Source organism: Nerophis lumbriciformis, linkage group LG17 (genome assembly GCF_033978685.3).
Source record: "Nerophis lumbriciformis linkage group LG17, RoL_Nlum_v2.1, whole genome shotgun sequence".
Taxonomy (NCBI): domain Eukaryota; kingdom Metazoa; phylum Chordata; class Actinopteri; order Syngnathiformes; family Syngnathidae; genus Nerophis; species Nerophis lumbriciformis.
Window position 1 is genome coordinate 5132637 of NC_084564.2, and position 13187 is coordinate 5145823.

The following is a 13187-nucleotide window of genomic DNA, read 5'->3' on the forward strand; positions in this document are numbered from 1 at the left end:
CACTTTTGTGCGTGCCACACAGCAATGCATCATCAGAGAGGGTGTTCAGCATGGTTAGAAAGGTAGTGACAGAGAATAGAACAAGGATGGACAATTCAACCCTTAACTCAACAATGAGTAGATGAGTGTTACGTGTGTGTATATGTGTAAATAAATGAACACTGAATTTCAAGTATTTCTTTTATTTATATATATATAGCTAGAATTCACTGAAGGTCAATTATTTCTTATATATATATATATATATATATATATATATATATATATATATATATATATATATATACATATATATATATATATACATATATATATATATATACATATATATATATATATATACACATATATACATATATACATATATATATATATATATATATATATATATATATATATATATATATATATCCATCCATCCATCCATCCATCCATTTTCTACCGCTTATTCCCTTTGGGGTCACGGGGATATATATATATATATATATATATATATATATATATATATATATATATATATATATATATATATATCCATCCATCCATTTCCTACCGCTTATTCCCTTCGGAGTCACGGGGATATATATATATATATATACCGTATTTTCCGCACTATTAGCCGCACCTAAAAACCACAAATTTACTCAAAAGCTGACAGTGCGGCTTTTAACCCGGTGCGCTTTATATATGGATTAATATTAAGATTCATTTTCATAAAGTTTAGGTCTCGCAACTACGGTAAACAGCCGCCATCTTTTTTCCCCGTAGAAGAGGAAGTGCTTCTTCTTCTACGGTAAGCAACCGCCAAGGTAAGCACCCGCCCCCATAGAAGAAGAAGCGCGCGGGTATTACGTTTCATTTCCTTTGTGTGTTTACATCTGTAAAGACCACAAAATGGCTCCTACTAAGCGACACACTGTGGTTCTAGCTTGCCATGCTAATGGCCAGAAACTTCCACCCATGGTGATATTCAAAAGGAAGACCTTGCCAAAAGAGAACTTTCCAGCCGGCGTCATCATAAAAGCTAACTCGAAGGGATGGATGAAGAAAAGATGAGCGAGTGGTTATGGGAAGTTTACGCGAAGAGGCCGGGTGGCTTTTTTCACGCAGCTCCGTCCATGTTGATATACGACTCCATGCGCGCCCACATCACAGATGGTGTCAAAAAACAAGTGAAGCACACAAATACAACACTCGCCGTCATTCCGGGTGGATTAACCAAAGAACTCCAACCGCTCGATATTGGTGTCAACAAGGCATTTAAAGCATGACTGCGAACGGCGTGGGAACAATGGATGACCGAAGGCGAACACACCTTCACTAAGACAGGGAGACAGCGCCGGACGACATACGCCAACATCTGCCAGTGGATCGTAAATGCCTGGGCGGATATTTCGGTCTCAACTGTGGTCCGAGCTTTCCGGAAGGCAGGATTCACGGAACTGCTGGAAAAAAAACAGCGACACTGACTCTGATGACTTCGACGAGACGGAGCCGGCCATTTTGGATCCGTATTCGCCCAACTTTTTAATTCGGACACCTTAGGAGAAGAATTCGAGGGATTTATGAATGAAGAATAACTTCAGAAAGTGAGTGTTATGTTTATTTTGTGTGTTGTGACATTAACGTTCGAGCAACATTAAGTTATTGCTATTGCTCTGCACTATTTTGAATTTTACTATGTTTGTGATTGCACATTTGCACATTACCGTACATTTTGGGAGTGAACAGAGTTGTTAGAACGCTGGTTTTTAATATATTATTAAAGTTTGACTGACCTATCTGACTGTTTTTTTGACATTCCTTTAGCGCAGTTAGATGCGGCTTATAACACGGGGCGGCTTATAGGTGGACAAAGTTTTGAAATATGCCGTTCATTGAAGGCGCGGCTTATAACACGGGGCGGCTTATGGTGCGGAAAATACGGTATATATATATATATATATATATATATATATATATATATATATATATATATATATATATATATATATATATATATATATATATATATATGAAATAGAAATACTTGACTTGGTGAATTCTAGCTGTAAATATACTCCTCCCCTCTTAACCACGCCCCCAACCACGCCCCCGCCCCAACCACGCCCCCCGCACCCACCCCCCGAAATTGGAGGTCTCAAGGTTGGCAAGTATGCATTAAACGGCGCATCCTAAAGAGAAAATCTGTAAAAAAAAAAAATAAAAAAAAAAATAAAAAAATGATGGAACCACCATTACATGTTATGTAGACCACAAGAAAGTCTTTTAAACGTAGGAAAACAATTCATAATATGACCCCTTTAAGTTAAAGTATCACTGTAGAAGAAAACATTTTGAGGCAAAGACTAGGTTCAGTTTAGGGTCGTGTTTTGGAGTTTGGTTGTGCTCGTTACGGACTAAGGAATGCGTTAAGTCCTCTGTGTGTGTGTGTGTGTGTGTGTGTGTGTGTGTGTGTGTTACATAAGCATGTGGAAATCTTCCCAAATATTTGACTCATCCAGGACCACCCCACACTGACAGAACGCAGCGTGTTTGTTTTCCTCCAGTGGATCTTCTCTGTTTGCTGCTGTTGTGGAGGTGAACATGAAGCACGCTGACCTGCATGTTTAGGACAGAGGACGCAGTCTGTGGCGCCCCAAGCCTTCCCCAGACCCCGGCAACACGTCTCCTTGCTCCTCAGCCCCGGCAAAGGAGAACTACACTGCAACACATCAACAAAATGTTTTTTTTTTTTAGACTGAGGAGAACAAACTGAAGCAGTGACACAGAGCACTGGAAGTACAGTAGAGTCATGAGGGGACCGAATGGCACCCAAATGGTCCCGTCAAGTGTGTGTGTGTGTGTGTGTGTGTGTGTTCTTCTTTTGGCTTCTTTTGTGTCGGATGTTTCACGTGAGGGTGGAAGTGAAGTTTACGACGCGGTGATTCCTGGGAGGCTGTCAGGAGACGTTCTGGTTCACATTAAGTTCCTGGCTGCGGAGGTGCACACATGTTTCACGGCGTGTGAAGACAAAAACAGCCTGTTCGCACTCGGTCGTGGACAACAAAAGCGCTCGGCAGCCATACTTTATGCCGCTCGTAAAAATGAGAGCTTTTGTCTTTGGCTACAATTTGATGCTGGGCAGCCTGAATTTATGTACTCAACGTTCCCGTGTCAACTTGACCCACATTCTGGACTTGAACAGTACATGAAGGGGCGAGCATGTGAGGACTGGTTGTGAGATAGAAGAACATACCTGCCAACTTTTGAAATCAGAAAAACCTAGTAGCCAGGGTCCAGGGGCCGCAGGCCCCGGTAGGTCCAGGACAAAGTCCTGGTGGGGGGTTCACTTCGCCCCACCGAAGCAAAATGATTATTAGCATTCCGACAGGTTAAAATGTTGCTAAAACCATCACTTTTCTATCAGTCACAGTGACTTTTCAGAACAAAAATATTACAGCAAAAATCATATGGGTTGATTGACATGTTTATTCTGTAAGCTAACTTCAATAGTTTGAAATTATTTTGACAGTTAATGCCAGTTATCCTGTCAACCTTTCACAAGACTTCAATTTGTTAATTGAAAGTATAAACACTTTTTACAGTAAACAAATGGTAAAACAGTACTAAACAATTCCATTAAAAAAAAAAAATTGGTGTCATTATTAACTTTCTGTCCAAGCTTGTATAATCTACTGCCTTGTTCAATTGTAAAAAATATTCTGTGCCTAAAATTCACATTTCTATCACAATTATCATACTGTAAACATGGTAAGCTAACTTCATTAAAATTAATTAGTCCTGTCAATAGCATGGAATTACAATTCAAATGTAGTTTTTTTGTAAGCCTTTCAAAAGAATTCAAAATATGAAAAATTAATGAAAATTAATTGAAGCCATCAGACACTTGAAAAGTGGCACATCACATCTCTAATGTAATCATTTGAACTTTTCAACAGAAATAGCACTGCAAAAATATTAAGGACATACTTCTGTATTTTGGTAGTTATGCTGTCAACATTTAACAAGATTTCTTCAACTTGGACTTGAAAGCATAAATAGTATAAACACTTTTAACAGTATAACAGTACTAAACAATTCAAGGTTCAAGGTTCAAGGTTCAACTTTATTGTCCCCGCGGGGAAATTTGTCTTGGGCACAGTGCATCATTGCTTTCTTAACATACCCAAAAACAACAGAACAAAAACACAAGCACAGACACAACCACAACCATACAACTAACATTTAAACATCAGAACATGGAGCTTGATAGACATAGGTGGCACTTTGATGTAGGCATAAAATCTACAGTATGGAGATAAAGATAAAGTACCAATGTGCATTGCACTAGAGCTCATGGATAAAGTGCTGTGTGCTAAAGTGCTTAGTTCTAAAGTGCTATGTGCTAAAAAAGTGCTAACCTATGTATTAAAATTCTATTGCACATCGTTGGTCAGCTTAATGGAGGCTGGAACAAATGATAATTTAAGGCGGTTAGATTTGCATAGTGGGACCCGGAGTCTTCTCCCATAGATAACATTGGTGTCATTACCTTTTTGTGGCTAAAATCCAAATGTATTCTAGTCCATGCTCAATTATTGCCTCCGTAAATAAAACTTCGGCATTTATCACATCCAAAGAATCTGTTTGGGCGACGAAAAACGTTGAAAGTTGTCCACTTGTATCGCTAGCAACGGCATTAGACTTGTGTTTTTTTGTCCCAACGTGGTCTTTTACATCGCTAATTCCTCCGTGTCCGATCGAAAAATCTTGTCTGCACAAGGTGCAATTCGCGTAGTTTTCACCCTTTTTGGAACGGATAATTATTCCCGGATAGGCTTTTGAATATTCTTCACGGAATGACTGCAGTTTTCTTTTCGGTTTAAGACTCGTTTGCGATTTTTCTCCGGCTGATTCCATGATCGTTCGCTCGTTTGGAAACAATGGCAACTGCTTGGCAGCGGTGCTATAAATAGCCTCGCTCATGGCATTCGGAATGGCTCGATAGGAAGGTACGGGAAGCAGTGTCGATTGTCATTGTTACGCGATTTCGTGAATAAAACTTTTTAAAAAAATTTAAAAAATTATTAATGAAAAACCGTATTTTTTATCACTGCAACCGTAACCCGGAATAGGTTGATGAAAACCGTACTAATTACGGGAAAACCGGAGTAGTTGGCAGGTATGGAAGAAACTTTCAAACTAAGGGACTTCTTTGGTTGTTTGCCTCCCAGTCAGCCCACCATTGTGTTCTTAAGAAGACAAAACGCCTCTCACCTGTCCGTCTTTCACCTCTCTGAAGCAGTATTTGAAGCCCGAGTGTTGGGTGTAGACGCCATCCCCCCTCGTCGTCTGGGCCTGGACCACGAGCCCGGCTGGTGCAGGAGCCCCCGCTGATCCGGATTGCGTGGCTGATGAGAGCGCTTGCAGCGCGGGGAAGAATCCAGACACCTGGGGAGTCAAAGATGGCCAAATGTGGACACACAGCGAATAATATACAGTGGAACCTCGAGTTACGACCCACTCTATATGCACATTTTTCGGTTTACAAGGTTTTAAATCAAGCCAAATATGCCTCTGTGATCGAACCATGTCTCTGTGGACCAACGCTTCAGTCGGACGCTCGCAGGCAAAAAAACATTACTTGCTGTGCAGGAGAGGCATACTTGCCAACCTTGAGACCTCCGATTTCGGGAGGTGGGAGGGGTGGGCGTGGCCGGGGTGGGACGGGGGCGTGGCTAAAAGGGGAGGAGTATATTTACAGCTAGAATTCACCTAGTCAAGCATTTCATATATATATTTTATTATATATATATATATATATATATATTTATTAATTTTTTAAATTATATATATATATATATATATATATATGTATAATTATTTATTTATTTTATTATATATATATATATATATATATATATATATATATATATACATATAAAATAAATACTTGAATTTCAGTGTTCATTTATTTACACATATACACACACGTAACACTCATCTACTCATTGTTGAGTTAAGGGTTGAATTGTCCATCCTTGTTCTATTCTCTGTCACTATCTTTCGAACCATGCTGAAAACCCTCTCTGATGATGCATTGCTGTGTGGCACGCACAAAAGTGCTTTCATCAAATGCACTAGATGGCAGTATTGTCCTGTTTAAGAGTGTCACAACATTGCTGTTTACGGCAGACGAACTGCTTTACGGTATACAAAAAAGTGACCGCTGTTGTTGTGTGTTGTTGCCGCGCTGGGAGGACGTTAATGAAACTGCCTAACAATAAACCCACATAAGAAACCAAGAACTCGCCCTCCATCATTCTACAGTTATAACGTGATTGGGCAGGTACGCTTTTTTATATTGTGGAGGACCTGAGTCCGCCTGAATTTCGGGAGATTTTCGGGAGAAAATTTGTCCCGGGAGGTTTTCGGGAGATGCGCTGAATTTCGGGAGTCTCCCGGAAAATCCGGGAGGGTTGGCAAGTATGAGGAGAGGTCACATCTCAACACTCCAGCTTGTGTGCCTTTTATTTGTTTTTTCGCCTTTTGACAGGTTTTGTCCATTGTGCTAACTCAATAAGAGTCCCAAAAACTAAACAAACCCGCCTGGAAAGAAAGAGGAAACTGCTGTGGAGTTAAGAAAAAAAAAAAGAAGTAAAAACTCTATTTGCGAGGAGTACATTCATGGCACTCACAAGCATATGGAAGTAGAATTGTCTCAACTTATATATATATAAATATGATATTAATACATATGCATATATAAATAAATATACAAATACATATGTGATGTACAAATAAATAAATAATTTGTATACATAAACGCGTATTTGTAAATATATTTTTGAGATTTGAAAATATATACAAATAAAATGTTTAAATACAAAAATGTGACATAAAAATAAATCAAGAATTTGTATAAATAAACGTGTATTTGCAAATATATTTTTGAGATTTTAATATGAATATGCTTTATTTTGTATTTGTATTGAATTTGCATATGTGGATCGCTTTTTTGCGTCGATGAGACATTCCTCCCACAAACCAGATGCACAATCCTGAACAACCAGCAGAGGGCACTGCAGCCAGAGCGTGCAGACATGGTCAGACACTGGCGAGCTAATCAGAGGCACACTTGGGAGGGTCATATTAAGTCATGACTTTCGGGATGATTTGACACACATTGCACTGATAAGAGATCAGTATCTACATCGGGACAAGGTCATTAAACGGCATTGATAGAATAAAATAAGCAGCTAGCACGGTCTTTCAGATGGATGAACTAGCATTAGCTAATACAATGTTAATGTTAGCTAGCTCAGGCCTCTTGTGCGTTCGTTCTCTCTGTAAAGACGTGGATTGTTTTTGTGCAGAGAACTCCAGGCATTTTGCATATAATGCATATAATGCTCTGTGACCCAGACCACTCTGGCTGCAGTGCCCTCTGCTGGTTGTTCAGGGGAGTGTGTAGTTCACATTTATTTGTGCACAGTGTTGGGTTAGTTACTGAAAACCAGTAACTAGTTACAGTTACTAGTTACTTTATTTCAAAAGTAACTCAGTTACTAACTCAGTTACTTAAACCAAAAAGTAATGCGTTACTGTGAAAAGTAACTATTTAGTTACTTATATATATATTTTTTATTTTTTTAAGGCCCCATTTAATGCCCTTTTAGCCTTCATTTTAGTACTGTTATTGCACTGGAGAATAATACAATCTGTTGATCAACTTGACATGCATTTGCATCACTGAACTCTGCTAAGCAATGTGCTCTACATACAACACACAAAGACAAAGATATGTTTTAAAGGGCCAATTTGTTTCAGACCAGAACAAATTGACAAAACTATTTTAAATAGCTGCAACTTAACATACATAAGTAACAAACAGCATAATAACAACATAGCTGTAAAACAAGAAAGGCACACACTACATACATAAAGCCTAACCAGGCATTTTTTTATCTCAAGGAATTCTGAAATAAAATCATGTCTGAAGCCCAGAACACTCTACACATTTCCCCACTTAGTTTAGAGAAAAGGAAATATTAGCCTGGCCCACTAGTACCCCTCTTTAGGTTTGTGAACTTTATAGTCTAAACATTTAGAGTGATGTGATAATCAAACACTCTAAAAGTCTAAAATGAAAGAGTATATAAGAGAATTGACAGAGTGTGTGTACCTTCAGTGTGCAGTGCCTCGTTAAAATCCAGCCGCTGTTGGAGGTGGAGGTGAAGTGTGTGTCTCTTTACTAGCTTCGTCGAAGCATGTTGTTTTTGCAGCGGTTTCAGCATATTTGAAACTTACATTCAACTAAAATGTTCTTTTCTTTGTGGTCGATAAAAGAAACGTACTGAAAATATCTCCATTTTAAGAAACTCTGCTTCGGGGTTCGCCATGACGTCTTGATAGTAGACACAGACACGCCCCCTCCCACACACACACACTCACACACACACACGTACACACAGACAGCGCGCGGCGCGCCTCTTTTTTGTCGCCTCTTCAGCAGCGCTGCAACACTCAGATCTTCTCAGTTTCTAGCCGATACTACATAAAAAATAACGCAAAATAACGCAGTAACGCATCATGTAGTAACGGTAACTGAGTTACTGAATATAAAAAATAACGCGTTAGATTACTAGTTACAGCCGATAGTAACGGCGTTACAGTAACGCGTTAGTCCCAACACTGTTTGTGCATCTGGTTTGTGGGAGGAATGTCTCATCGACACAAAAGCAAAAAAGCGAACCACATATGCAAATTCAATACAAATACTAAAACAAAATCATTTTTATAATCAAATCTCAAAAATAAATTTACAAATACACGTTTATTTATACAAATTCTTGATTTATTTGTATGTCACATTTGTATATTTATACATTTGTATATATTTTCAAATCTCAAAAATATATTTACAAATATGTGTTTATTTATACAAATTATTTATTTATTTGTATATCAAATTTGTATTTGTATATGTATTAATATCATATTGATATATATAAGTTGATGTGAGACAATTCTACTTCCATACAAGCATGACCACAGCACAGCACAGCACAGAAAGTAACAACATCACGTTTTAATTCTGATGAAGAATTAAAAGAGGAGAAGACAGTATCATCTCTCTTTCCAAAGCGGCCCCTCCTTCTGTCTACTACTTTCTCGTCAGTTCTCTGCCGTTGTTAATGTGTGTGCATTTTACATTTTAAAATGTTTATTATTGTAGCAATACGATTGTCGAAGTTAATGATTTTTGTGATAGAGAGAGGGCAGCACAGTGACTTCAGTGTGTGTGAGTGTTGGCAGAGCAGAGCATACTTCAGCTTGTTGTTGTTTTGACTTTATTACATTAATAGTTGATCTATCACCTCCTTGTTATGTTTGTTTGATATACAGTACTGTATAGCACTTTATATAATGCGCCACACTTTGAACCAAAACCAAACAAGAATGACAAACACATTTCGGGAGAACATCTGCACAGTAACACAACATAAACACAACAGGACAAATACCCAGAATCCCATGCAGCTCTAACTCTTCCGGGATACATTATACGCCCCCGCTACCAAACCCCGCCCACCTCAACCGACGCACGGGGGGGGGGGTATAATGCAGCCCGGAAGAGTCAGGGCTGCATGGGATTCTGGGTGTTTGTTCTGTTGTGTTTATGTTGTGTTAAGGTGCAGATGTTCTCCCGAAATGTGTTTGTCATTCTTGTTTGGTTTTGGTTCAAAGTGTGGCGCATTATTAGTAAGAGTGTTAAAGTTGTTTTATATGGTCACCGTCAGTGTAACCTGTGTGGCTGTTGACAAAGTATGCCTGTCACGTACATGTTCAAGCATAAGCTGTATATTGTATAACAAGTGTTGGGCTGGCACGCTGTTAATACAGATTGTAGAGAGCGCCAAATGTTGTATCATCATGGCACGCCCTTATTATAGCGGTAAGGGTGAAAATCGGTGAATATTAATCCCGGGAGTTTTCTGCGAGAGGCACTGAAATCCGGAAGTCTCACGGGAAAATTGGGGGGGTTCAGCAAGTAAGCTGCTGAGCCGCATCAGAGTGATCAAAGAGCCGCATGCGGCTCCGGAGCCGCGGGTTGCCGACCCCTGGTCTAGGCTGACCATATTGTGAAATCCCAAAAAGAGGACACATATATACGTGCCAAGGCCGGGACTAGATGAAAATTTGCAGGGGTGTATAATGTAGCCCGGAAGAGTCAGGGCTGCATGGGATTCTGGGTGTTTGTCCTGTTGTGTTTATGTTGTGTTAAGGTGCAGATGTTCTCCCGAAATGTGTTTGTCATTCTTGTTTGGTTTTGGTTCAAAGTGTGGCGCATTATTAGTAAGAGTGTTAAAGTTGTTTTATATGGTCACCGTCAGTGTAACCTGTGTGGCTGTTGACCAAGTATGCCTTGCTGTCACGTGCGTGTGCAAGCAGAAGCTGTATATTGTATAACAAGTGTTGGGCTGGCACGCTGTTAATACAGATTGTAGAGGGCGCCAAATGCTGTATCATCATGGCACGCCCTTATTATAGCGGTAAGGGTGAAAATCGGTGAATATTAATCCCGGGCGTTTTCTGCGAGAGGCACTGAAATCCGGAAGTCTCACGGGAAAATTGGGGGGTTCAGCAAGTAAGCTGCTGAGCCGCATCAGAGTGATCAAAGAGCCGCATGCGGCTCCGGAGCCGCGGGTTGCCGACCCCTGGTCTAGGCTGACCATATTGTGAAATCCCAAAAAGAGGACACATATATACGTGCCAAGGCCGGGACTAGATGAACATTTGCAGGGGTGTATAATGTAGCCCGGAAGAGTCAGGGCTGCATGGGATTCTGGGTGTTTGTTCTGTTGTGTTTATGTTGTGTTAAAGTGCAGATGTTCTCCCGAAATGTGTTTGTCATTCTTGTTTGGTTTTGGTTCAAAGTGTGGCGCATTATTAGTAAGAGTGTTAAAGTTGTTTTATATGGTCACCGTCAGTGTAACCTGTGTGGCTGTTGACCAAGTATGCCTGTCACGTACATGTTCAAGCATAAGCTGTATATTGTATAACAAGTGTTGGGCTGGCACGCTGTTAATACAGATTGTAGAGAGCGCCAAATGCTGTATCATCATGGCACGCCCTTATTATAGCGGTAAGGGTGAAAATCGGTGAATATTAATCCCGGGAGTTTTCTGCGAGAGGCACTGAAATCCGGAAGTCTCACGGGAAAATTGGGGGGTTCAGCAAGTAAGCTGCTGAGCCGCATCAGAGTGATCAAAGAGCCGCATGCGGCTCCGGAGCCGCGGGTTGCCGACCCCTGGTCTAGGCTGACCATATTGTGAAATCCCAAAAAGAGGACACATACAGTATATACGTGCCAAGGCCGGGACTAGATGAAAATTTGCAGGGGTGTATAATGTAGCCCGGAAGAGTCAGGGCTGCATGGGATTCTGGGTGTTTGTCCTGTTGTGTTTATGTTGTGTTAAGGTGCAGATGTTCTCCCGAAATGTGTTTGTCATTCTTGTTTGGTTTTGGTTCAAAGTGTGGCGCATTATTAGTAAGAGTGTTAAAGTTGTTTTATATGGTCACCGTCAGTAGAGATGCGCGGATAGGCAATTATTTAAACCGCATCAGAAAGTCGTCAACCATCCGTCATCCACCCGATGTAACATTTGATCAGAACCGCACCCGCCCGCACCCGCCCGTTGTTATATATCTAATATAGATGATGCAAGGCATTAGTGAGGTTATAAAGCTTTTGCCTGTTAAAGAAAGGAGACTGATCCAATGCAGCACAGACATTCGCGTGCCACGCTGTCACGACCCAGACGCACACCAGTGCGCAATCATATGGGAGCCGCGCTGAGCGCACCTCCAAACGCGTCTCGCTGCCAGCGACGGCCGGGTATGGGCCCGACGCTCCAGCGCCATCCATTTTCAGGGCTAGTTGATTCGGCAGGTGGGTTGTTACACACTCCTTAGCGGGTTCCGACTTCCATGGCCACCGTCCTGCTGTCTATATCAACCAGGGTGAGCCCCACCCCTTTCGTGAGCGCACTGCGCGCGGAGTGACCCCTGTTACGCGCCCCCGGCAACAGGGGTGGCGGGCAGGTAAGCTGCGCGGGCGGAGCGCGCGGAGTGACCCCTGTTACGAGCCCCCGGCCACGGGGGTGGAGGGCAGGTAAGCTGCTTACCTGCTGCGCGTGACGCCGGCCGCGGCGAAGGCGGACGAGGCGGGGTGTCGGTGCGGTGGGCGCGGTGGTGACCCTGGACGTGCGTCGGGCCCTTCTCGCGGATCGCCTCAGCTACGTCTCCCGGTGGGGCCCTCTCGGGGGAAGGGGCCTCGGTCCCGAACCCCGGCGAGGCGTCCCTTCTCTGCTGTCCATCTCTTTTTTTTTTTTTCTTCTGTTGTGGCATATGCTGCAGGTGCCTGCTCGTTTTTCGTATGTGGGTAACAACATTTAACTATGTATATATATTTCCGAATTGGTTTAACTGCCACCCGCCTGAATCTATTTAAAATCTAATTTTTTTTTATTTCAACCGCCCGACCCGACCCGCGGATAAAATCTAATTTTTTTTAATTTCATCCGCCCGATCCGCGGATAACCCGCGGACTCCGCGGTTGTGCCCGCAAACCGCGCATCTCTAACCGTCAGTGTAACCTGTGTGGCTGTTGACCAAGTATGCCTTGCTGTCACGTGCGTGTGCAAGCAGAAGATGTATATTGTTTAACAAGTGTTGGGCTGGCACGCTGTTAATACAGATTGTAGAGGGCGCCAAATGCTGTACCATCATGGCACGCCCTTATTATAACTGTAAGGGGGTGTTTTCTGCGAGAGGCACTGAAATCCGGAAGTCTCACGGGAGAATTGGGGGGTTCAGCAAGTAAGCTGCTGAGCCGCATCAGAGTGATCAAAGAATCCGGAGCCGCGGGTTGCCGACCCCTGGTCTAGGCTGACCATATTGTGAAATCCCAAAAAGAGGACACATATATACGTGCCAAGGCCGGGACTAGATGAAAATTTGCAGGGGTGTATAATGTAGCCCGGAAGAGTCAGGGCTGCATGGGATTCTGGGTGTTTGTTCTGTTGTGTTTATGTTGTGTTAAGGTGCAGATGTTCCCCCGAGGCACTGAAATCCGGAAGTCTCACGGGAAAATTGGGGGGTTCAGCAAGTAAGCTGCTGAGCCGCATCAGAGTGATCAA

General features: G+C 41.8%; 1 protein-coding gene across 5 annotated transcripts in view; it reads right to left on the reverse strand.

Annotated features, from left to right (window-relative positions):
• ltbp4 (latent transforming growth factor beta binding protein 4) overlaps positions 1-13187 on the reverse strand; it is a 129929-nt gene that overhangs the window by 57703 nt on the left and 59039 nt on the right. For all 5 annotated transcript variants that reach the window (XM_061972260.1, XM_061972261.1, XM_061972262.1 and 2 more), the window contains 2 exons: positions 5260-5433; positions 2602-2704 (listed from right to left, as the gene is read on the reverse strand). In XM_061972260.1, coding sequence (XP_061828244.1) covers positions 2602-2704; positions 5260-5433 — 277 coding nt within the window. The remainder of the gene's footprint in view (positions 1-2601; positions 2705-5259; positions 5434-13187) is intronic.